We start from the raw sequence: 25,895 nt of genomic DNA on the forward strand, positions 1-25,895 counted from the left end.
CAGGTACTGTATGCACAGGTCACTGCGTCTTCTGGCGAGAAATCGCTAAGGAGGGAGAATGAAGGAAACAGGCTGGAAATTACACGCTTCCAAAACTGTACTGGGATGCAGCAGGAAAAGCGGGCAGAGCGGAGAGCTTCCCGCCTCAGAACTCATCGTCCTGGACCCTCTGCTAGAGCAGTGGCAGGGCGCCTCGGGTACAGATTCCTGAGGCATTGCTTCCTCTTCGGAAGCGCGCTGCAGCCTCGCCTCAGTTTTACAAGAGACACTTTTTTTCAGTCCTGAGCGGGAGCAAACCGGGGCTCGGCACCTTTCGTGGCTGCACAAGCTGCGGCAGCAAGCACAGCCGATAGACGGCGCGGGCCTGGCAGGTGAGGACCGTGCGGGCACGTCCGCATTCTGCACCCGCAGCAAATAACTCCCACTCACCTTCCTTGTGTCCTCTGTAAATCAGAGCCGTGATGTGGCCAGGTAGAATAAAGTTGATCTTCACAAACTGCTGGGATACCCTTGGATGAAGTGGATAAAAATGTAATTAATAACAAGTGCCACTAACATCACAGATAATACACTCTTAATTTGGGGATGGGATGTAGCAAATTACTGAAATGCAACTAATTGCAGTGATCCACTTCCAGCTGTGTCCTGTGCTGCAAGCAGTTACCTGCTGTAGCATAAGGCTTCCCCTGAGATGAAAATGTCCTATGGTAAGAGAAGCACAAGAAATGCTGGCCAGGAGGAGACTGATGGTGTTCCATTTGGAGACTGACTGCTTGGAGAACAGAATGAAGGGGGCCTATAGGGATACTGGCGAGGGACTCTTCATTAGGGATTGTAGTGATAGGACAAGGGGTAACAGGTTAAAACTTAAACAGGGGAAGTTTAGATTGGACATAAGGAAGAAATTCCTTCCTGTTAGGGTGGTGAGGCACTGGAATAGGTTGCCCAGGGAGGTTGTGAATGCTCCATCCCTGGCAGTGTTCAAGGCCAAGTTGGACGAGGCCTTGGGTGATATGGTTTAGAGCGAGGTGTCCCTGCCCATGGCAGGAGGGTTGGAACTTGATGATCTTAAGGTCCTTTCCAACCCTAACTATTCTATGAAGTCAGGAAAACCAGCATACCAGTGTTTCTGAGGGAGGCAAACAGAAGGATCACAGGGGAGTTATACCCCAGGTCCTAATTCCAGCTTCTCCCTCCCAGGGAACACTGGAAAAAGCAGTATTGTAAGGGACCCAGAGTACCCACTTTTGTGATGTAATTGGATTGGCTTCTGGAGGACGGGATGAGCACAAAACAAAGGGCAGGCACAGGGATAGCAGCCTGTCTTGCCAGCAGCGAGCTGCTCTAGAGCAGATCTATCATCCATATTGCCCAACTGCACCTGTAAGGTACAAGTGGAACCTTTGAATCTAATATAAATTTGACATTTGTGTTGTCTTATGCCACCTCCATTTGCTGAGGAGAAACTTGTGAGAACTGTTTTTCAAGGATCAAGTTAGCAGAATAAAGGTGGGAGTAATGACAGATTTACTTGTAGATGTATCATTACTTCAGAGCTTTGTTCCTTTCAGCTTTGCAGGGCTGGAAGCAGCAGCTTTGCCATTTGGAAAGGATGATTCCTAGCTTTCTCTTGGGAAGTATCAGATGTTGGAACATGCTGCCTGTAAAAGATGTGACTTTAATACGTTAAAGAAGTCTATTTATGGTTATTTTAAAGAGGCGCTTGCATTCCTGTGCTCTGTAAAGTTGGAACTAAAGCACCTGATATAGATGATCTGTTCCACTGCAATCTAAAAATGTTCCATTACTAAAATAATCTGGTTTCTTAAATACATTAGTAGTTGTCCTGCTTTTGGCTGGGACAGAGTTAATTTTCTTCCTACTAGCTGGTACAGAGCTGTATTTTGGGTTTAGTATGACAATAATGTTGATAATAACACTGATGGTTTCAGGAGTTTTTAAGTAATGTTTATGCAGTCCTTAGTCTTTCAGCTTCGCATGAGCTACCAGAAGGCTGGAGTTGCACAAGAAGCTGTGAAAGGACACAGCCATGTCAGGTGACTCCAGCTGGCTACAGGGATATTCCATACTGTGATGTCACGCTCAGTGGGAAAGCTGGCCAGAGGCTGCTGCTGCTCAGGAACTTGCTGGGCATCAGTCAGTGAATGCATCACTTGTTATGTATATGCTAATTCTTCTATCATTATTTTCTTCCTTTTCTGTGCCATTAATCTGTCTTTATTTCAACCCAAAAGTTTTTTCGCTTTTACTCTTCTGATCCTCTTCTCCATCCCATGGAGGGGAGCGAGCAAGTGGCTGTGTGGTGTTTCGTTGCTGGCTGGAGTTAAACCACGACAGTAGTTCAGCCAAGTTTCAGCGATAATGTGTTCCCTAAAGAGTCTACCAAGCAAGTCTACATCTGCTAAGCCAGACACCTACCAGACTTGTAGATGCCATTTTCTCACAGGAACACTTAAAATTCCTTTAGATCTTTTGCTTTTCAACAGAACGCCAAATACTCCTAAGGAAAACAAGTAAGCACATGTGCTCCCTCCCACATTTGTATATCTCAATATAAGTGTTGGAAAAAACTTCTAGATTTCAACTGTTGTTGTGAGTATAAAGGCTGTATTCCCTTATGTGGTCTATCTGTACCAGTCTTGACATTGAAACTGACATCTGTCAAAACTCAAACTCCTTCTTAGCCTTTTTTCGCCCTTCACAGCTTCTATTTGCCCTAGTCCCTCTCTTTACCTCTCAAGACTTTCCTACACTTGCTGACCACCAAGCAAGTACTTAATCCATGCTGCTGAACCGCTCTTTGAACCCCCTTGCACCAATTCACAGTGCCCTAAAACTACAAATTCCGGACTGGGTTTGTTCCAACTTTAGAGTGGCATGAGCTGTCCTTCATCAAAGCAATTAAGTGTACACAGTTGTAGCTCATTTTACACATCAGGTGAGGTCAAAACATTAAACTCCAATGAAAACAGTAGTTTCCATTTCTAACTCTACTGTGTATTAACAGGGCTGTGCTGCTCTGAAGACTGAGCAAAATTGTTACGAATCCCTGGTATGATAGTGCTGAGGTTTACGCTTGAGGTTTTTATTTGTGTTTTTTTTTCCTAAAGGCAAAAGAAGTCCAACCTGCTACTGATAATCTGTCCTCTTTAAGACAATAGGAAAAAAAAATTAAGTGGTGGCACAGCAGGAAACAGGGAGCAGGGGATACCATTCTTCCACCTTCTCCCCCAGGTACATTTTAAAGATTTAAGGTTTTTTGATATGGAAAAAGCCACAGGGGTGGGGGGGGTGGGGGGGGAAGTCATGTTCACAGTAAGTAAAATTTTGGGCTTTGAAATCCATTACTTCTCCTGGCACCAAAATTAATATACCAAACCAAACAACTCAGAGCTTAGAAACCAGGGACTCAACCTCTCCTTCAAGAAAACTGTTTAGCTCTTAAAGGTTCCTATCCTTGCCCTTCAAGTAAACATTGAGAAAGCTGCCAAGTTCACATCTATCATAAACAAACCTTTCTGCAGAGAAAGATCAGATTAAATATTCTTAGTACTTGAATAGCTCACCTTTTCCTCACTTGAACTCCTTTGTGTATCTTAGGGGAACAAAGAGCCACTGCTTGCCACCTTGAAGAACATGTAAAAATGTGAGAAGTCTGTATTTCCATTGTGTCGCATTGGTTACCACCACCCTGCAATCTGCAGCCCTTAGTTATCTGTTGCTACATTTAGAAACCAGTACTAGAGTTAACTTAGATGCAACTGTTCTGGCAAAGACATTTAAACCACTACTAAACCAGCACAGATAACAAACACCAAAATGCGTGTTTTTACACTAAACCACTGTCAGTTCAATCACACAATTTAAATTACCGTCCCTGTACTTCTAACCAGTATTAATGGCAACACAACTCTATGGGTAGAGCGGGCTTTAGGTTCAGAAGTAAGCTGCATGTATTTGTAGTTGCAATCACAACAACTATTAACTTTCTTATAACCTCGAGGTATGTGGGGGGGAAGGGAAGGCTGGTTCTTTAGTAAACATTCATCTTACTGCTGACTAAACAGAAAATTATAGAAGATAAATGACATTGTACAAGAAAGAATCGAGATCTGCATTAGGTCTGTGTTTAAACAAGTTGCAAGGTAAGCGTGCTGTGGTTAGATGCATTCAAGGTCTTCGATAATGCCTTTGCCAATCTCAAAAGTACTAGGTGAGGCACTGGACATTCTGGGATTTTTTGATAATGTAACAAATACCAAAGCAAGCAACACTGATATTTAACACAGCTGAGCATACCCAGCTTTCCCAGCAGTCATATCTAACAAGATTCCTCTGCAAAGTGAGTTGTTTGTTCCTTGTGTACTTTCTGAAGTGCTGGCATATTGAGATCCATCAAGCCAAACATGAAAGAACATGATTAGCATTAACTTGCTCTAGAAAGGGATTAACAAGTAGTTTGGGCAAGGTAAGAACCTTTGGAACCGTATTTCAAAAGTGACAAATAATTTTACATATAGAAAGACTCCAACAACTATGGCCTATTCGGCTGTTGGTTCTTCTGCTGAACTGGTAGACAAGAAGGTATTGCACAAAACTGTCTGCAAGGAATGCAGAAAGACTACAATTTGCCATCCATTCAAACAGCCACTGATGGCTATGACAGTAAAATCCCATCCTGTCCTCCTATTAGGCAGCATCTGTTCTGTGTCATACCTGGTTTCTAGTTTACATTTTGCTTGCTCCCACATGGCTACACCTTCAAATAAATTTTCTTCTCATCATTCTTGCAAGATTTTATGAAGTGAACAACAGCCACAGTAACATTACCGGACAAAATAGCAGAGTAAGCCAGAAAAAGGTTTTATTTTATTAGGAATGGTACATTTAAACACACGTAAGACTTTGGGATTAGTTTACACAGTTTTCCAAAAATGTTTCCCTTCTTTAACAATACAGAAGCTAAAAAAAAAAAAGTTATCTAATTTCAGATTATAAGAACAGTATTTGCAGTGGAAATTTCTATTAATCAGAACAAGTCTGCATTCAGGAGATGTAAAGAAATTACCCTCTTTATGCTTTAACACGAGTCACTTTTTCTGTCACAACTGACTACAATTTTCCTGGGATTTTTTGCTGCTGTCATTACTAAAAGAACCTTCCTTTCCATCAAGACTAATGCTGGTCATACACACATTATTCAGTATCATACTTTTGGGTATGAAAGCTATGTCACTTTTATAAACATCAAAAACATGGACATGCATATTGACATTTCTGTGCAGTTTTATGGAGTCACCTGTCAAATAAGGCCTCTACATACAATACCACATACTACTGAATTACTGGAAAATTATTATAATGGATTCCCAACAGTCCTGACATCCAGATGGTATGTCTCATTTTAATGGGAAATTCCAGCTTTCATTACTGCTTAACATTGTATTGATTCACGATCCAAATGAGCAACACTCAACTAACCAATGTATATTCCTGATCGTCTTTGTCAAATTAAACATATTATCAAGGTCATTTAAAAGTTGGAACTTAAACAGCCTGTTAAGCCAAGCAACAGGGAAAAAAAAGTGAACTCTAAACTAAATTCAGCTGGTCCATTCATTCTCACACACAAAAGTAGCCACAGAACCTTAAAGGAATAAAATCTATACTTCCTGTTCTCGGACTTAATACCAAGGACAAAAGCTAACATAGTATTTTGGAAGTCAAAGGCCTTGGAGGTGGAGAGGGGAAGTGGAGAACAAGAAAGGGAGAAAGCAGCATATTGTCTCATCCCATTACCTCAGCATTATGTGTATGTAATTTATCTATGATAGAAATGTTTACTAATAGCAGGGAAAAAAAAAATAAAGGCGACTTCCCACTCCAGACTTCACTGAAAGGAGAAAGCTGAGAGCCCCTCCTCACAGAGATGGCCTATTTGATGACAGGCACTTTGGCAATGTAAGAGGAGGTTACCCTTTCATCATGTTAACTCTTCCCCTCCCAGTTCTCATGTACAATTTGCCTCAAGTCTTCAAGAAACTTGAATCAAATTAAATGCATTAAGACATCTCTAAAAGCAGGTTAACTACGGCTATGAGCAGAGCTCGACCTAGAACGAGATTTTCTCTTAGAAGCAGAGGGAGATGGGGAAGAAGCTAGCAAGCTGGAGCGGTGGCTTTTCTGGGAGTAACTCTTTTTAGGTGTACGACTGCGAGAACGAGACCGAGATCGAGATCGGGACCGGGATCGAGAGCGAGACCTGGACCTGGACCTTGATCTTGACCTGGACCTGGACCGGCTGTCCGATCTAGAAGATCCTGTAGACCTGGACCTGCTGCGAGATCTTGAGTAACTCCTTGATCGCGATCTGCTTCTGGAGAAACACAATTGAAACCTGTAGTCTCACCTCCTACTAAATTTAAAATACTCTGTGTTTAAATTCCAAACTACTTTGTATGCACAGCACATCCATCTGAACGCACTAGGCAGTGTTCACTTTTTCAATGTGCTGCTAGATTTCTGTTATGCTCCATCACAACTTCTTAGTATCTTCTTAGACCAAGGCTAGTCTTAACATTCTCTGCTATCAGGAGCTGCTAGCCTTGACATTCTCCGCTATCAGGATCTGCTAGCCTTGACATACTCTGCTAGCTTGGCAAAGTACAAACTGCCTAATAAAAGATGCCTTCCACCACCCCTAGGGGAGGAACTTCCAGCCATTTGTCAAGAAAAGCCCCAAAATGAAAATTCAAATCCATGGTATTTGTTCTGTCTAGAAACACCCATGTAAATTAATAAGGGTTTGTTTCAAGATGTTAAAAAGGTCTCTAAAGCATGGAACACCAGCACACTTTAAGGCCTGCGAGTTTAACACCTCTTCTAGCTATGTGTCCCTTTTTCCATCAGCAGAAATGGATTTATTTTTAATTAAAACAATGAAAGAGCTGCAGCTAACATGGATTTTTAATGACTAAATGGCAGAAATACTTTGGGAATAATGCAAGCAAGCTCACCACTTTTACCCTCATGAGAATGCTGGCTTTCACAATTTTAGAGAAGTTTCATAGGACTGTGAAGCAGCTTCCATTAAATTAAAAGGCTTTTTAATACCTTTTTTTTTTTTCATTTAAATACCAAGTTTTATCTAAAAATCTTGCCCAAGGAAGCTTGGCAAGTCCCTGGCAGTGTTCAAGGCCAGGTTGGACAGAGCCTTGGGTGACATGGTTTAGTGTGAGGTGTCCCTGCCCATGGTGGGAGGGCTGGAACTAGGTGATCTTAAGGTCCTTTCCAACTCTAACCATTCTATGACTTAATGATCCTAAAAAAAAAAACCCAAAACAAAACAAAACCCAGAAAAAACAATAACAAAACAAACCCCACAAAAAAACCCCAAAACTCTCCTTACTCTGTTCTCTTTATCCTGTTTTTAGCAGATTTGTTCCTATTTAAATCTGTTTACAGTGCTAGGAAGTGCTCCTGTGCAGTGGTATTTAGCTTGGGGCCACAGAGTTAGATTATAAAACTTCGACATTGGTACTTCCCAAATCCATGCCCTCAGCAGAATTTTATCAGGTCAGGCAGCATACCTATGCCTTCTGTGATCTTCAGTCAATTTAATCCTGCGTCCATTCAGCTCAGTGCCATCCAGTTTTTCCAGTGCACTCTTCATATCACTGTAAGATGCAAATTCCACAACCCTGTATACCATCAAGAGAAAAACAAGATGTTTCAGAGAAACTGAAAAAACAGAAAGAACACGTTTAGGCTTTTTTCAATCTGTTGATTCACAGCTTGATGTTTTATCTTCTGAAAAGTAATTTTTAATGTGGTTAACAAGAAAATATGATACAGTCTTAGCCATCCATACCTTTCACATCTTCTTAAACATTACCAGAACCCACATCTGCAATGAGATGGGACAAAATCCAGAAAGCTCCACATACCTGCGCACCAGCTGAGGAAACACCTTTCAATCCTCCATTAAACTGCATTCTAAAGCAGTCCAAGAATCAATATATATTTGCAGGCTCTCCTGCCCTTTTCAGGTTTTTAACAGTGAACAGAAAAATCCCTTTGTCTTTTTGTTTTCTCAAAAAAAAAAAAAAAAAAAAAACACCAAAAAAACCCACCAACAACAAACCCAAAAAACCCAGACAAAAACTAAGTAGCATTTGCTTGCAGTAGCTCTAGAGCATTGTTCTTCTAGCACAGACACTCCAGTTGTAATTCCCTCCTTCTTCCTGCTTTGTCATGCAGGACCTTTAGTCTGCAGAACTAAGAATGGAGAACAGGGAGCTAGGTATTCCCTATAGAGACTGGTTACACTAATTTCCCATGACTTTGCTGAAACAGTGCAAAGTGGACACAGACAGGAGATACTTTAGCCTCAGGAGTTAGATCATAAATGATTATACATAAATAACCCTAAGTTAAAGACAGCAGAACTCAGCTACTGAAACTATATTCTTTCCCTTTCTGCTTTGACACAGTGTTCATGGTAGAAAGTAGAGACCGAGTTCCACACCACTTCTGAACTCCTATTTACTGACTGTGCTTTATTTCTAAATTGGAGAAATTTCAGGATCTAAGCCACATCACAGATTTAAGTTTTGTTTCTTTTATATTACAAGGATAATCTTGCCTTTAACAGTTTTGGTTATCATACAGATTTAGACACAAAATGAACTTACCCTTCATTCCTGTTGTTTCTGTGAGCATCCACATAGGTGACCTCCCCTGCCTTTCTCATTACATCTTTCAAGTCCTGCAGCAAAAGTTAACTTTTTAGCCATAAACAGGACACAAATGAGTCAGCTAGCAGCAAGTAATACCTCCCTGAAACTTTCCCTTCTAAAACAGCTTAATGCTTATATATATAAATACACACATAATTTAGAGGTTTCTGACACAGCAGCATTTTGTAATAAAGTACTACAAAATTAGACATTTTGTAATAGCAGCTGCATAAAAGGACCCCTTATTTTTACAACTACAGTGACTAAAACATTGCTTTTAAAATTGTCCTATATCCCAAAACCAGCTGTTCTGAAAACATAATGCAATACTTAAAATACCAACATATGCATTGAAATCAGAACTATTACGATGGAAAAATGAGTACTAAATGCAGGTTTTCATGACTAACGCCCCAGTTAAAGGACAATCCAGCATATGTAGACAAATTCATTCTATATGGTCACCTCCCCCAATGTCACAGCAAAATTCAAAGCAAAAAGGTGTAATTACTTACTATATACTTAATAATTTTCCAAAGGGGATTTTTCTTATATTTCACTTGAATATTGGTCACACTACAGTGCTATGTCAATAGACACCCTTGTATTTAAATTAATAGAGGCTAAACACACAGACACTGTAAAATTACTTGCTCAGCAATAGGATAAAGTACAAACAAATAATGTAAAAGGTCACTAAAAAGCTAAACATTTGTATAAATTAAAGCAGTACTTTTACCAAACAGTATCTGGTATTTTATAATCCCAGACTACTCACCGCAACACACCACAAGTGGCAGATGATATAAGAAGGTACCTTAAGCAAAGAGCTGCTTGTCCAATACCTAGCTGGCCAAGAGGAACTCTCTTACATGAGAAAGGCAGAGTGATGGCTCATAGCAATACGCTTCACGGAGGTACCAGAGGCCCTGAAAGCACTGGACATAGTCTCCAGAAGTGGCTAAAGAACCCGAGGATGATCTGTGCTAGCCAATCGAGATCAAACCCAGGCAAACCAAGATCTAGATCGCCAAAAAACAGGAGTGTCATAGGAACCAAAAGGAAAATTCAGAACAGGCCAAACCCTAGAATTTCAGCCACTAGAAAACCCCCAAATCTTTGGTTCTTTTTCCTCCATACCAGAAAACCGAGGGTTAACCATTTCAAGGTTGTTAGAAGAGGTTCAAAATGCACTTGGTTAGAAATACGCTTAAGGAAGAAAAGACTACAAAACAAAAAGCCAAGAAAAACTTTAGAACATTTGCTACAGAATATAAGACTTAGTTTTATCTACTCTTTCAAATGAAAAGTCAATAGATTTATTTTAAAAACTGGCATAGGTGAACTAGTAGATACTTTGTTTCACATACGCTTAACAAAAAAAAAACCACCTTAACAGTAAATGGAAAATAGGCCCTACAGCACCATTGAAAGTATTACTTCAACCTTGGTATATTTGTTTAGAGACGTAGAACAAAATTTTGGCTCTGCTCAAGTCAACAAGAGCTTTACTGGACCAGGACTGATAAGTCAAAAGGAAGTTAGAAAATGTTACTCTACATAATTCTTTTCTAATTCAATAAACAGGCTTTAAAACTGACTTGCCAGACTATACACTGAATCCTAAGGATCACTGTCATGAAATAGCACTTGTAATAATAATGTCAACATGATTAAGACATCAACATTACTGCTCAAAAAAGAGTAAGTCTGCATGTGCTATAAAAGCTCATCCTATTTGTTATTATTAGAGGAATGTTTGAAAGTTACCTGGTTTTACTTAACCAGTGGAACATTCAACTTTTATCCTAAGTTTACTGTTGTGGTTTACCTTAAACAGCACACAATGTGCTGTTGTCCTTAGCAGCAAAGGAAAACGAGGTGTAGGACAACCATATGTAGAAAAAACATGTATTAAAAATTACATCTTGATGTAACACAGGTCTACTCTTCCCAACTGCTTGAAAACTCACAAATACTGAAGAACTAATGAGGGTGGTTGGAAAGCTCCAAACATGCAGAAATGTATGTTTGCTAAAATAAGGAGAATTCTGACAGTTTGTCTGCTAATCAGATGTAAGAGTATCTGATAAAAATACAGACAGCAATTTGATGAGACTGACCTGAATATAAATGTTGTTCGTAGTTTGTTTATTAAATATCCCAACACAATAACCTTTAAAGGAGACAGTAGTTCTCAAAGAATGGGGAGAACCAAAGATGAGATATGCGTGCAGGTTTTAAAGCAAGATTCTGTATTGATTGTGCTTGCTAGAAGCTCAGTGATTAGAAAGGAAGAACAGTGCCACTACTGTTAATGTGTTAGCTATTTTAATCTGTTGTGTCAGTAGCATAGTTACAAGAAGTACTATAGTCAGTATCAAAGCAGTGCAGCTTCAAAACTAAGTGCAATTTGCATACGGATGTTAGCTTCAAATGATTTCTATTTAGGCAGGTATCAAGAAGTCAAGTCTCTTACGCTAACTGATCACATATTTAAGAGTCATTAAAACATTTCATTAGGATCCTAAAGATTCATCAGTATGAAATCTGAACTGGGTGGGCTTCAGTCTAAAATAGTAAGTACACATAAAGCCATTATAAATATTCACAAGAAAGTTACAGAAATGTTAATTTTCCCCCACCCCAAGTTATGAATTTAACACGAAACGGCATTATAGAATTTGTTCTCCTTAACACTCCATTCTGGCTTACTTTCTGGTCCCTACTGTTGTTTCCAAGTCCTGTGTTTTATAACAATCTCTTCATATACATAACTGTATAGCACACCCAGAAGATACATAGATTAAATCCACTTGCTCACCACACCAATAGTGCTCACCGCATCAAAACTCTGGTTTTTTTTCCTCCAGTTATTCAGTAATTAACCGAACTGTACAATTATGAACCTTTTGAACCTGTCATGCAGAAGATAAACAAACCTAGTTCAACCGTTTATCTGCATGGACTGTACCCAAGCTCTTACGAAACACATCAGTGGAGCTCCAGGCAAGCCAAACAGCCTCCTCATGTGGATGTAGCTGCAAGACCAAGGCTTAGAACATTCAACATGTTCTACTGCATCTTCCAGTAACCTAATTGAACTCTCTTTAGTCAAAGAATATAAAGATTAATGAATGAGACTAATATCCACTATTCATTCACGTTCTGTCAACAGCATCTGTTGCTGTGACTTCAAAAAAAGTAAGCTTTCTATAGACTGTATACTACTCAGACCACAACTAAAGGAACTGATTATCACCAGACTCTCAATCATGCATCACGTCACCAAAACATTTTGCAAAGCATAAGAAAAGACTGTAAGTTTCACTCAAAAACAAAGGCATGCACTTCTAGGTGTAACAGTACAAAAGGGTGACATAGCTTGAATGGATGCTATGCTTCAGTAGTTTAGAAACAATCTAGAGTCTTGGAAAGTTTTTATCAGTTGGTAAACACAAGTAAGCAAGAATTGGTTGCCAAGTACAAAATATAATTACAGAACTACCTGAACAGCTGTGAAACAAAAGGCTTCTTTAAGTGTTTAAATGCTAATTTTTAGCAATCACTGGAGCTTTTTTTCCTTTTTTTTACACATTTTAAAATTCAGGTTAAATATTTATGATGGCTTTATTAAGAAATTGGGCTGAGAAGAGTCTATTTACAGGGTAAGAAAATGAGGTGTAAAAAAAAGAAGATAAGATGTAAACTCACCTGCCAGCTGATACGGGATGAAAGGTTTTCAACTATGATCCTGTGTTCAGTACGAACAGGAGGTCCATACCGGCTGCAAGAGTTCAGAGGGAAACAAAAAAGGAAAAAGTCTCCAGTGTAACGAATTCAGAATTTAGGAAGTCTGATGTCTTCTATAGTTTGTTAAGAGATTTAATTATTTTCCTTGTTGCTGGACTGCAGATCTGACTCTACCTAGTAAAGAATATAATTAAGAGTCCACTACAAGAAGAGAGATGCTACGAAGTGATTGAAAAGGATTTTAATGAAGAACTTATACCAACACAGTCAATATAGCTGCCATTTTTTCTAGATAACACTGAAGTAAGTGCCTAGTAGAATGTAAATAATGTAGAGAGAATTAGCTTAATCTGGTCCATTTTTTAATTTTTATTTTTTTTTTAAGTTGGTAGGATTAATTCTGCTTCACGTCAGGGAGATGGGAGGCACAACTTAAACACATCTTAGTTCATGCTTCTAAATTCTTGTTAATATCTATAAATGCTACCGTGACCTATATTAGGTATTTTTGTGGATAGAAATACTGCTATTTTAGTAAAATGAGAGCTGGTTGCCCTGAAACAACAGTAGTTTTCAGTTCCTGAATTAAAGCCCATGTTTTTCACTTAACCAAAAATTAAAGACGCTCTCAACAATAAAAAAGTATCTTGTAAACTTTCATACAGAAGAGTAAGGCACCTGGAAAAAATACTGCCCTTGCAGGTCATTTCTGTTCCCAATCCTAACCATTCTGAAACCAAAGGAACCTGAGAACTATGGGAAAACGTATGCCAGCCTTCTGATAAGTAATGCGGGATTCTACCGATGGCACTACTTTGTATTACTACCAAAAAATTCAAGAATCAAGAGCACTGACCTGAGAGAAAATTATTCTCACCTTCTCCTCCCATAGAAACATAATCCTGAATTGTGCATATTGACTCGTACACTGAAGCACAGGCAATTTCACTTCGGGGCATACCTCAAAGTGTCCCCATTTTTTTCAGAACATCCAGATCTTCCAGGCATTTAAACAGAGGTCCCAGAGTCCCAAAACTGGCAGGCTGAGTGTCATTTTTCCATTATTGCAAACCGCAGTTTCTTCCTGTCTGGCATCGGCAGTCTGACGTCATGAACATGACTACAACGTCAGATGCCCAGGACCTCCAATCACACTTCCTACTTTAAAAGTCCACTTTTAGCCTGGACCTCGGACCAATTATACCGCATCAAGGTTACTGCCACTAAAGAAAAAATAATCTAATTAGCGTACTTGCATATGCAAATTAGATGCTCCAGACACTGGTTTGTAACTGGCAGCAATTCTCACTTTGAAACAAGAACAGAGGTTTATGTCAGTTAAGTCTCTGTCTTCCTTCCAAGCTCTACTCTGCATAGGCCACAGCTAGAAATGTTTCTACAGAGTAAATTATTCCATACATATTTAGTTCACACAGATAAAGTATAAAGAGTACTGTGTAGTTGTTTGGTGGGATACATATGCAAATCTGCAGAACTTTCACCAACTCTGCTGCAAGCTAGTGCAAAGCTCACCACTGGCTCAAATCACTGAATGTGAGTAATTTGACAACTACTCCATGTCCACTACAGGTATTCTAGATATGAGCTACGTCCTGATTTTCAGATTCCGTTGTTGGGCAGAGACTTTCCTTCCACAAGGCACCTGCTCGGTCAGAAAAATTAGTCAACTGGTATTCAAACGCTTCTGCGCATGCTGATATCTTGTGCCCTAGCACTGGTTTCTCAATTACAGTTCTTTTTGTATGCTGTGCTGAAGTAAGCATTTTGATAACCATACAGGTGGAAATATGAAAGTTTGGTTAGGCAGTAAATACCCTGAACTACTGCTCTACAATTACTCTACTTAGCCTGTAAGCTCAGTTTAAAGACAAAAGCCTCAAAAGAGAAGCTCTGGCATTTTTCTTGATTCCGTGTTAAGGCCGGCCAAACCAACTGCAGCATTTCTCCTTCACATCATCTACACAACAGCAGGAAGCAAGACCATTGTATTGCCTACAACACAGAGAGGGAGCACTTCATACTGAGTTTGTGAATCTCTCTGACAGTTAAATTTCTTTAAAATCCAGATTCTACTCAGCCAGAGGACGTAAATAATAGTAGTGGAACTCCTACGTCTGAGAACATAAAACTCCTCTTGCAAAGCTATACAAGGAAATAGAGCTGGATCTCTAACTCCAACCACAGGAAGCAAACAGTATTTCAGTACAGGTCTTAAGTTACTGGGTTAGTAGGTAACAGAGTCCAGACCACCTACCTAGATCCACTCTGCGACTGGTAATAACTGAACCGTTGTGGGAATCTGCCCCTCCCTCTTCGGGCTCGCGCGTGCTCAATTGTAACCCTTACCAGAGGAATAAAACAAGGAAACAAAAAATGTAACACAAACTTTAGGTATTGGACACTGACTTAAATCTTTCACAAGCACACTGTGCACATGTGCACAAACAAGAATTATCTTGCCCTTGCAAGCAATGATTTATAACACAGTCACCGATGTTTCTTAAAGAGCCAGAACAGTGGTATTCTCTTGTCTGACTCATCTCCCTCTGATTTTCATCAAAATTGTCACAGGTCTGTAATTCAAACTGAAAACTGAATTTGCTCAACTGGAGCTGAAGGGTAATCACAGAGGGAAACCAAAACAAGTACCAAAAGAAGTAGTAACAACTTTGACCTACACCCAGCTTCCACAATCAAAATTACTGTAACATACAATGACTATAACCCACATTGTTGCAAACTGAAGGGCAATATTTTGAATGAGAGGCTATCAACTTATCTTCCAATATCAACATGCAGATAAATTTAATTCACTTATAGTGACAAGACCTTGAGTTAGCTTTGAAAGAGAGGTAAGTGCAAGTGGATAAAACAGTCAGCCGTACTCCAAACCATCTCTCCTCCAATCCCAAACTATCTTTGCCTTATGTAAGACTATATACAGCCAGGATCCCAATGAATCTCTTTAGATGAAGTTATGGAAGGTGTATCCCACCACAGAGCCACAAGAAATGGGTGTCAGAGCACAAGCTAATGCACTGTATTTGTATGCAAAGCACTTTTGCTGTTCTAAAGGGAAATGATGGTATTACACTTACCTTTCATCACACAGCTCTTTACCATTAAGTTCATAAATTGCATCATCGGCATCCCTGTGGTCTTCGAATTCCTAGAAAGAATAAGGAATAAAACCATGTTTTTCCTGCATAGTATATGCAAATGCTACAAAAAAGGTTTTCTTTTTAGATTTTACATTCCTAAAGCAAGTATCAGCCAGAATTTTGAACAAAGAAGCAGATTCCTAGTACAGTTATCACTGAAAACCAAGATGTTCTCATTCATGACCATTTCTTCTCCCTCCACCCCACAAAGTCCTTTGCCTCCCTTAGTTTTTTCAGTATAGCTACTTGCAGGACCTATACAAAATAAATTAATTGAATGACCTGGCTTATTAAAAAAAAATACCCAAAATACTTTTTGGGAGAGCGGTGTGTGTGGGATCACTTCAAGGCATACAGTTTAAAACAAAGCCCTACATACAAGGGAAATCCTATATAATGGCATGAACTGTTTAATTGCAAAAAAAAGCACTGCACTCCCCAAATCCTCTGAAGAGTTCTGAGGCTGATTCAATTCTTACTGAATTGACAAAGAAAGAGTAAATCAGAAAAGAAAAATCAAATGCCAAACGCCCTTCTGATTTTTCTCTGAGCTAATTCAGCTCACTAGTCTGGGGAAGAAGAGTAAGAAACATAAGCCCCTCTTCAGCACTTGCCACCTATGGATCTGGATCAGTTAGAATCTGTAATTCCATATACTGTTGCAATGGAATCTGTCACTTCACTTTTGGCAGCAATGCTACTTCAGTCGGCATGAGTAGCCTCTGCCCACTAGCCAGCCCACTGGTTCTTGGCAAAGCTGTTTGTACAGCTCTGCAGGAAACTAGGTCAAGAAACCTATTTAGATGAAAAACAGCACACTTTGTAGTAGGTGGGGTGGAAGACTGTTATTTTTCTACTAGATCAGCTTCCCAGGTAGGTTTGTTATGTGGCTGAACAACAGGGGGTAAAATTCCATGTGAGGTAAGGGGAGAAAGGAAAGAAAAAGCAGTAAGAACAAGCAGCTGCTTGAACCAGAAACATGGATGGAGAAAGAAAATTATGGAAGCGCAGCATAAGAGCAACAACAGAGAAGCAGCTTCTCATGTTGAAGAAAGCATTTGCGTAACTATTAACAGCCTTTCAGAAGCAATACTGGCTTAAGCAATCTTCCCCCTTCTGCACTGAAATCTGTTTCACTACAAAGTGAAACATCACACATCCCTGCATGATGATACAAAGATTATATTGAGAAAATAAATGTAGGCCCAGCATTTAAGGGTATCAATAGCTAGCACCTACAGCTCCCATTTTTTCAGCTAGTTTCTAACAAACCAAGTGTCTGCAAGTCTGTCTCGCTTCACATACTAGTTTTATGGTCTGAAGTTTGAAAACATTCAGTGCTGAAATCTACAAAATCTGAGTAAATGTAACTAGTTTCAAAGATCAAGCAATTATTTCAATTAAGCACAGTGAAACATGCTTTTAACACTAGCAAAATGTTAAGATTAAAATCCCTGGGGTTTTAAGAGGTTTTATAAATACACATTTTAAATAATCAAACCCAAAGATGAACTGACAGCCCATGACAAGTGAGGAGCTGCAAAGGATAATGCTATTCAATGTATTTATAAATTATCTAGATGATGAGATCAAGTGCACCCTCACCAATTTTGTGGCCGACACTACAGTGGGAGGGGAAATAGACAAAACAGAAGGAAAAAACACTACATAGAGACACCCTGATAGGCTGAAAGATTAGGCCAACAAGAACTGCAAGTTTTAACAAAACATGACAACAGTGAAATCCTGCACCTGGAAGAGAATAATCAGGCCGGGATCTGAGTGGCTGAAGTGTAGCTCTGCTGTTAAGGACATGAAAAGACAGACTCTCCTTGTGGAGAGTCAGCTCAGCACGAGTCAGCAATGTGGCTTTGCTGCAACTAACGCATACCATATCCTGCCTGAGCTGCATCAGCTAGGAGACTAAGGATGTGATTATTCCACCTTGGCAACTTTTATGCCACACCTGGAACAGTGGCCAGTTCTGGTCCCTCCAGCTCAAGAAAGACTGGAGCAGGACTAGCAGAGGGCTGCCGTAACCGATTACAAGGTTTGAGAATAAGGAAAGGTTGGTTGAGAGAGCTGTGTTTGCTTAGCCTGAAGAAAAGGCAGCTCAAAGGGGATCCAGTCAGTCTTCCAAAACCTAGAACATGGTTACAGAAGTGATAAAGGGCTTTACTCAGCTGCATGCACAGTGACAGTATGACATGTAAAGGTCAGGAAGGTTTTAATCACATGTAAGGAAAAAATTCTTCATCCTGAGAACAATTAAAATTTTTAGACAGAGTTATGAGACAATTATTCAAGCTTATTAGTGAGCACTGAACAGAAAATACTTCTGCCTAGGAACTGGGAGAGGAAGGAGGGTTGACTGACTCATGTACAGGAGTTGAACACAAGTAGCTCCTGAGTGAGTCAACAGTCTTGCCCAAGAAGAAAAGAGGAATACTCAAGCAAAGGTGATTAAGAAATAGTAGCAATTGGAAATGACATTCTAAATAAACTCAGGCTCACATCTAGATCAGCCTTTTATCTCTGGACTTCACGAGGCAGGTATTTACCTATTGGCAGTCAACAAGTAGCAGCTCATACTGCAAGGCAATCAGGAACCAGCACATGTAAGAGTCAAGAAGCAGTACCTGCATGACACTGAAGTAGGCAAAGCCTGTTGTTTCATTCTTTCCCCACAGCTTCACATAAGGGATTGATCATGGCAGAACAAACAGCATATAAGCTTGCCATAGTGTGAGGGCAGTAGCTGCATTTCCAGTTAGAACTCAGGGCTGCAGAACAACTAATTATCTGCTCTCTGGAGCTAACAGTTAAGGAACTGGCTGAGCCTGAGTCAACTTGGGAATCTGTAAAGCTATAAAAATTTGGACAACAGTTTAGGAGCATAAAGCTCTAGAAAGCAGTGGCAGGAAACTGAGATCCAATGAACTATGTATATCATTTAATAGCTTGACAGACACATACGCCCTGTGAACATGTACTGATGGTGAATACACCTTACTTCAGCCATACAAGAGTTAAAAGCTTTACTGGTTAAATCCAACAGCAAGCACCTGTTACAGCTGTTCACCTGCTGCTGTAGCCAACCACTTTGCTTTTATGTCAGGTCACTACTTAGAGATAAAACCAAGCAGACTAGAACTGAGAGAGGAACATAAGTGATTCTGTATAAACTTTTCTGCAGGTCAAGACTTGTAGGGTTTTGTAATGCTGTAACAGGACATTTATACTGTCTTCTGAAATAAATGGTAAAATTAAAATCCATGGAAGATTATGATCAGACAATGTACTTAATGTAGCTAGACTATTACCAAGATTTTGAGAAAAAAAAAAAAACAGCCAAAATCAGGTAAAACTGTAATCCTAATATCTGAAAAGCAGCCTGAAATGTATATTAATATTTTCCATTTCCCATGGGAAATACTATTCTCTTAAGCATCTTCCCTTCTTTGACATGAGCCTAGCAAGGCTAGTACCTGCAAGCAAGAGAAAGGAAAACAAGGTATTACTTACCACAAATCCAAATCCATTTTTTAGATGGATTTCTCTTATGCGTCCATATCCTTTGAAGAACTTCTCCACATCCCGTTCACGAGCACGTGAGCTTAAGTGTCCAACAAAGACACGGCAGCCACTCATCTTTAGGCTGATGCTAAAAAAAACACCCCAGTACTGTTTATTAGATTAAGAAACTTAAAATAGGTTGATTAAGATCATGTTGTACATCTCAGAAATCTCAGTTAAGTACGATTCAATCTTATTGTTCTCCAGGTATATATATTAAATCCCCCATTCTCTATAGCCAGAGAAGTCATAAAATCCTGTCTTACTGACTTCTAGCAGAACCTATGCAGAACTCTTAGCTTTATCCTTTGTAGTCATATAAATTTAAGGGTTGTTGTGCCTGAAATAATGGCTTTGTTTGCTCTTAGACTAATAAGGCTTTTGTATCACAGAACATGAAAACCCCCCACTCAATAAGTTCCACAATGAACTTACTGGGCTAGCAGCAGTTAAAAAAAAAACACCAAAATTAAACTGTTATCCCAGTGATTAGTACAACATTCTCAAACTTTTGCTTTCACCTTAAAGAACTGTCCCTGTAACTGGAAAATATTAATAATTTGGCTCACTCACTGAGCTTGCTGTCATACAAGCCCCAAAGAATCCAAGCCCTAAGGAGCAAAAATACAGCATGACCTTATATTACAATACTGGGCTGTAAAGCAGACAGAGTAAACAACGTGTTTAGCTGTGAAAGTAGTTCAAGACAATCTGGATGCAGTATTTTGAACTAGTGTGATTTCCCTTCCATCTAATCGATTAGGTTCTTTACTCGGGTTTACTGTGCCATCAGAGATGTGCCAGAACTTTGGAAGACACAGTATTGGCCTTCTTATAGGGCAAGGAGTAAATGTGTGTCGGCACACTCCTAGAGTAGCCTAAACTGTCCCCAAATCATGTCCTGAGGTGATAGCTATTTAATGGCTTTCACGTGAGAAGTTTTGTTCTTGCCTTAGAAAAGCCTATGCTGCCCTTTGTAACCATTCCTCCTTTGTGCTCACTTGCATTTTTATGCCCACATGGAAATCCAGCTCAAAGGACTGATTCAGCTCCCTCAGAGTAGCTACTCTTCCGACATATTGTTTTCCAGATGCACCCTGACCACACAAATACTGGCAAGGCCAGCAGTGGGTATTAAGGGCAGGACAGGCCTTTGCAGAGGAAGGACAGACTTACATAACTACGTGCTTCAAAACACGGTGAGAAGAGTCACTTTATCAACAAGAACTCATTTTGGGAACGATACAGGTTTGACAGATTATAAAACGACTGTATAACTGCTGTTCAATACTTTTAGCTGTCAATTCTAGCAAAATAAGAATCGCCGAAAGAAATAAACATGGGGTGGATGAAATTGCCTGAGAAACTGTCACAGATACAGTGGATGTGCAAACGATCTGTCCATGTATTATTTACTCGAACATCAGGAAGCACAATGGATGCGAGATCTCGAGATCTCTACCGATACAAGAAAGGTGCAGAGTCTCACGCGTTGTTCCCAACACAATGAAACCGCGTTTGCTCACTGGCTCACAAGATATCACACAGGGACAGAAAAGCAAGGGCCCGCACCGAAAGACCAGCTGCTCGCTCGCCTTTTTAAACTGGGTAGGCCCGGCCGCCTACAAAGACGAAAAAAACCCTCCGTGTGTTCACCGGCACAGAAGCGTCCGCCCTCCCCGTGACGATCGCCCCTCCGGCCCACACGAAAGCTTTACACTAGCCTCCAAGCCCCGAAGGCTCCCGGCCATCCCTCCGACCTAAACGACCTGGATCAGCCCTCCCCTCCGCGGCGATGAGGCGCGCCGTCCTCCGCGGCCTAATGCCTCTGCGCCCCGGTTACCCAATGGGCTGCGGCCTAGCGGCGCTGCGCGGCGCCAGCGAGGCCTTCGAGAACAGCTTCCCTCCACAAGGAAGGCCGGGCCCATCCCCGCCCCACAGCAGGGTCCAGCTGCAAGAACTCTGCTCGCAACCTAGCGTCCGGGCGTCCCCCGGCCCTCCCGCCACCGAGCGAGCCGAACAGGAGCGGACATTCACCGTCGCCGAGCACTGAGTCCTGAAGGCCGTGAAGAAACCGTCCGCTTCGGGCCGAGGCCGCAATGGCTGCCGTGCTCTTCAGAGAGACCAGCCCCGCCGCGCGCCCCCAGCGGATGTGCGCAACCGCCAACGCCCGACTCCAACCCCCAGCGTGCAGCGCGGCGGTACCGGTCCCGCCCCGCGCCCGAGGGGAGGAGGGGGGAGGGGGCGAGAGGCTGCGGCCATGTCAGGGCGAGTGGCGGAAGTGGGGCCTCGTGCGGCCGCCCATTTCGGGGTGCGCCGTGGGGGAGCGCTTAGCGGTAGCGGTTGGCGTGGGGCACCCTGAGGTAAATCGCGCTCCTTTCCCTCTGGAGCGACGCCTGCCAACTGCTCCCCGCCATTCTCCTGCGTCCTGAACTGACCATGGCTTCTCACCGAGACATGGCAAAAAGTCTGGCCGTCTGTGCTGATTAATAAGTAGAGGAGCGAAGACACGCTGCCAGAAAGTTCCGCCGAAGTGTTGAGCGTTAGCTCAGCAACCACAGTTCTGCCAGCTGCAGTTCGCTGTGGCCCGCCCCTAACCCACCTCCAGGTCCCTGCCACCTTCATGTCTTTAGCACAGGACTACGGGCCTTTGTATAAACCCCCAATACTGCTGCTATGGCTGACACCAGGGGGAAACCTTGGGTGCGGAAAAGCGGCCAGTGAACAGAGGCCTGCGTGGAGTGCTAGGCAGAAGCAGTTTTCCCGTGCATGTACGCGTAGCGCACTACTTCTCTGGGTTGTCAGTGCCCGAGATGGACTCATGGAATTCTTACGGTGTAATTCAAGAGAGTTCACGGTATGATGATTAGGATTATTAAGTGCTGTTTCTTCAGTACAGCATAACTTCTTAAATTTTACCATCCAGATTCCTGACATACAGCTGCAGTTTGTTTTGCCCATTTCCCCCCTTCATCTGATAGCATTATGTCTGGACTTCCTGATTTAACTTGGAGCAAAAATCTGAGTTACATTTATAGCATTGTATCATTCAATTTTTTTTGTCCTCTTGACTATTCTTAAGGATGGAGATAACATATATATTCAATATCCATAATAAATGGAATCATTTAGGTTGGAAGGGACCCCTTGAGATCCTCTGGTCCAAGCCCCAGTGTTGCCCAGGACCATGTCCAGTCAGCTTTTTAATACCTCCACAGATGGAAGCTCCACCACCTCTCCTGACAACCCAATCCAGTGTTTTACCACCCTTACAGTAAAAACAAGTGTTCAGATGAAATTTCATGGGGTTTAATTGTCACTGGATGCTACTGAGAAGAGTCTGGCTCCCTCCTCTCCATTCCGGCCCATCAGCTATTTACACACATTTAGCCTTCTGCAGGCTGAGCAGTCCCAGCATCTCTCCTTGTATGATATGCTCCAGTCCCACAGCAGTCTTTGTGGCCCTGTGCTGGCCTTGCTCCAGTAAGTCTATAGCTCTTTTGTGTGGGGAGGCCAGTGGAGGGCACAAGGTTTCAGGCATGACCTCACCAGTGCTGGGGGGCAGGGTCACCTGCCTCGGCCTCACAGCAGCCAACTTATGCAGCCCAGCATTGTCGCTTTGGCTGCAAGGCAACTGGTGTGAACTGTTTTTGATAAGAAAATGAAGTGATGTGACAGCATAACAAAGCTGTTGTTAAAAACAAAAAGTGGGTAGCTTTAACAAGTATGTTTTACCATTTAGAATGCAATGTTCTGTTGTTTTACTTCTTTATTTGTAAAGATAAAAACACTCAAAATGCATCCAGGGTGCTCAAAATGTCAACCCTGTGACTCTTACTGTGCAAATTCTGCATAGAAGCAAAGCTGGACTCCTGAATGAGTAGCACTGGAGTCGCTGTGTGCTTGAATTGCTATGCAAGAAGCTCAGGAGAAAAAACCTCTTTAGGTGGCAGTCTTGGAATGGTATTGGTGAAACAGGGATTTGAGTTATTTGCAGTAATGAAGGTAAGTCATGCTGGAAGCCAAATTAAAGCTTTTTTGGTTTTATCCTACATCTCTGCAGCCTCTGGGGTTTTGTCAGTGGGGAAGAATGCGGTTGTGCATCTGGAATGTGGCTCTGGCTGTTCTGGCAGTGCCTGACCTGGGCTGGAGTCCCTTTTTCCCTTTCTTGGTTGTGGACACTCTGCACGGGTGGTAAAAGGCATGAAATATAGCATCAGAAGAATCTGCAGCATTGCCTCTAGCGTGTGGGTTGTGTTTCTGGAAGATATCATGTGCAAAATCAACTTTTGTAATAGAGCTGTGGCTTAGTTTGCTCGTTATTTTGGTTGCACAGAAAGATTGGTGTCTCAGAAGACCATCTGACAGCCCACTGGGAACTATTAGCATCCTGACTGCACACCTACAAATGTAAATGAATACTTAGCTGGAATCAGGATACTTAAAAAACACAATATGTTGATTGCTGGGGTAAATGAACTGCTTTCTTGCTTTCCCAAAGAAGACATCTTATTTTCTCTGTAGCAGAAAGCAGGGTGTTAACGATTCAGTACCACGGGCTAGAGATTGTGCCCTATTCAAGTGAGAAGTAGCAGGAGAGAAATTCTTCTTTAAAGTGATGGCAGTATTGTTTGAATGTGCTTAATAATAAAGAAGGTATAAAATGCTGTCTTAACTCTGCAGTTTAAAGTAATCCTTGTGTTTACAAATCTGTACAACAAAAGCCACAGGGTTCATACTAAAAGCCATGACAGCAAGTGAGGACCTGGCAGGAAGGATCTGGAAAGAGGTTTGAGATAGTTGCAGAATGACTACAGCACTTAAAACTGGAATGTGACGGAGCTGGGCTCAGTTCTCTGCTCTGCCACTGGTTGCCTTCACTGCAGCACCACAGATGGAATCCAGGACCTAAAGCCAGAAGTTGCACAGGATGCAGCGGAAGGTAGACATTTTGGGACCAAAAATGCCCACATGCTAGCGAGTGGGTGTGGAACTGCTAGGAGGAAGTGGTGAGAGACGTAGGTCTTAATGTTCTGCCTGCGCTCAGTCCAAATGCGCCTGCCTGTGGCTGGGGAACCAGAGCCTTGTTCCGTTTGGGAGCTCACAGAAAAGTGCCAACATCTGTTTCTAGGGATGACTAGCTAGGACTTGTTCTTTTCTTTAGCTACCAAAAGACATGTTGAGACCAACAGCTATGTTTTATAAAATGGCCTGGTGTTGAAAACACTCGTTGCTCTGGAGGCATGTGTCCACTGTATTCCTCAGAGTGAAGATTCATGCTCCCACCTGCCACAGAGTGCCCTAACCACAGTGTGAGGCTGTGGTGGTGGAGGAGAAAGGCTCCTCTCACTCAAGCTGTGCCACTGTGGAGCAGACAACTGAGGGAGAGCAAGTATCAGGGCAGACCTAGCAATTGTGCTCCTGGGAGAGGCGTTCTGGGTCCTGTTTCCCACCCTGAAGCTTTGTTTTGTATTTTACCCTTTGTTTAATAGAAAACACCTAAAACCTGCTTCTGTTGGGGGCCTGAAACACAGGGTTCTTTCTGCAAACTGATTTCCCAAACCATGAGGATCTGGGTTCATAAGCATCCTTCCCTGTGCCAAGATCTAATCACTGAGCTCTATCCTTCGCAATGGCCGACTTACTGACTGCAGCACTGGGCACATTTTGTTGGTGTGCTGGGGAATGTTCTGGTTACCTGTTTGTCTCAGGATGTGCCCTAGACTTTGTTAATCTAGGTTTATTATGTGAAGACTTTCCAGCAGCTTACAGCTGATGCAGTGCATTTTAAAGGTTTACACAATAGCAACTCTTTCAGTAGCCAGAGTCACTTTCAGTCACCTCGGCACTTTATTTCAACAGGATTAAGCTTTCTTAGTATTTGGCTACCAGAGGGTGGAAAAAAATCTGTCCTACCCCAACAACTGTAGTGGAAGTAATCTCATACAAATAATCTTGTTATGGTCTGAAAATCATGCCTGCATTCCAATATCTTAATGAGTAGTTTCAGTCCAAGCTGTTCCTTTTCTCCAGCTGTTACAGTCACCCTCTCTTTAGCCCTCACCCTCTCCATTATTTCCCCAATATAGCCAGTCTGATTCATCTGGATGGATCCTCCACAGATGTATGAATACTTCTTTGAAACTCAAGTTCATTCAAGGTTGCAGACTAGTTTCCTTTCATTGTCTTTCGAGACTCCTGCCTCTGCTCCTCCCCTCCAAAACCAGATGCTGGCAGCACTGAAGACATGCAACAGTCACAAGATAGACGAGAGGCTTTTGGAAATGTGGTTGACATTCTGGCAGGCAAGACAGACCCATGTGGTCTGAGCATTGATGTGTTTTTTGCCCCTGTACTGTCAGACAGTCATGCTGGGGCTGGTACCGAGATATCAGCAGCCAAAGATAGCAGCAGCCGTGAAAGCAAAATGGTTAATTTATTGGGAAAGCATTATTTCAACTTCTGTGCCTGGAAACAGTGTGTATGGTGGACTGACAAAAACAGTTTGCCCCTGAATAGGAGATGTGAGCTTGAAGTGGATTCTCTGCTTCTGTTCTTGGCAGAGGAAGGAGAAGTCACTGAGCTGCAAACAGCTGCTTCCAGAGACAAATTTTGGAAAGGCTGA

General features: G+C 41.7%; 1 protein-coding gene and 1 long non-coding RNA gene across 3 annotated transcripts; one reads left to right on the forward strand and one right to left on the reverse strand.

Moving 5' to 3' along the window:
- The first annotated feature begins 632 nt into the window (after window positions 1-632).
- Window positions 633-1,834, forward strand: LOC133226556 (uncharacterized). The gene is made up of 2 exons (XR_009729551.1): window positions 633-707; window positions 1,572-1,834. It is a non-coding gene; the product is annotated as an uncharacterized LOC133226556 (long non-coding RNA).
- A 3,034-nt stretch (window positions 1,835-4,868) lies between these two features.
- LOC133226612 (serine/arginine-rich splicing factor 5-like) lies at window positions 4,869-21,462 on the reverse strand. 2 transcript variants are annotated; one of them, XM_061380335.1, is made up of 8 exons: window positions 21,308-21,462; window positions 19,220-19,358; window positions 15,632-15,702; window positions 14,788-14,874; window positions 12,474-12,546; window positions 8,715-8,788; window positions 7,611-7,721; window positions 4,869-6,397 (listed from the first exon to the last, which is right to left on the reverse strand). In XM_061380335.1, exons 2-8 carry the CDS (start codon window positions 19,343-19,345, stop codon window positions 6,106-6,108), a joined length of 834 nt encoding a protein of 277 aa, XP_061236319.1. In that variant the 5' UTR covers window positions 19,346-19,358; window positions 21,308-21,462; the 3' UTR covers window positions 4,869-6,105. The 2 variants fall into 2 exon arrangements, 1 of the variants encoding a protein (XP_061236319.1); XR_009729584.1 differs by lacking the exons at window positions 4,869-6,397; window positions 7,611-7,721 and adding an exon at window positions 9,538-9,781.
- Between the last annotated feature and the right edge of the window lie 4,433 nt (window positions 21,463-25,895).

Source organism: Neopsephotus bourkii, unplaced genomic scaffold (assembly GCF_033783945.1).
Source record: "Neopsephotus bourkii isolate Nb327-2 ecotype Australia unplaced genomic scaffold, CSIRO-AGI_Nbou_v1 NB_1792, whole genome shotgun sequence".
Classification (NCBI taxonomy): domain Eukaryota; kingdom Metazoa; phylum Chordata; class Aves; order Psittaciformes; family Psittacidae; genus Neopsephotus; species Neopsephotus bourkii.

Excerpts from the sequence above, each read along its gene's own strand:
- LOC133226612 (XM_061380335.1), bottom strand. The coding sequence starts at position 19,345 with ATGAGTGGCTGCCGTGTCTTTGTTGGACACTTAAGCTCACGTGCTCGT. Across the intron at positions 14,875-15,631 it reads AAAGAGCTGTGTGATGAAAG|GGTTACAATTGAGCACGCGC; the intron begins GTAAGTGTAATA and ends TCCTCTGGTAAG. Across the intron at positions 8,789-12,473 it reads CATCCCGTATCAGCTGGCAG|GACTTGAAAGATGTAATGAG; the intron begins GTGAGTTTACAT and ends CTTTTGCTGCAG.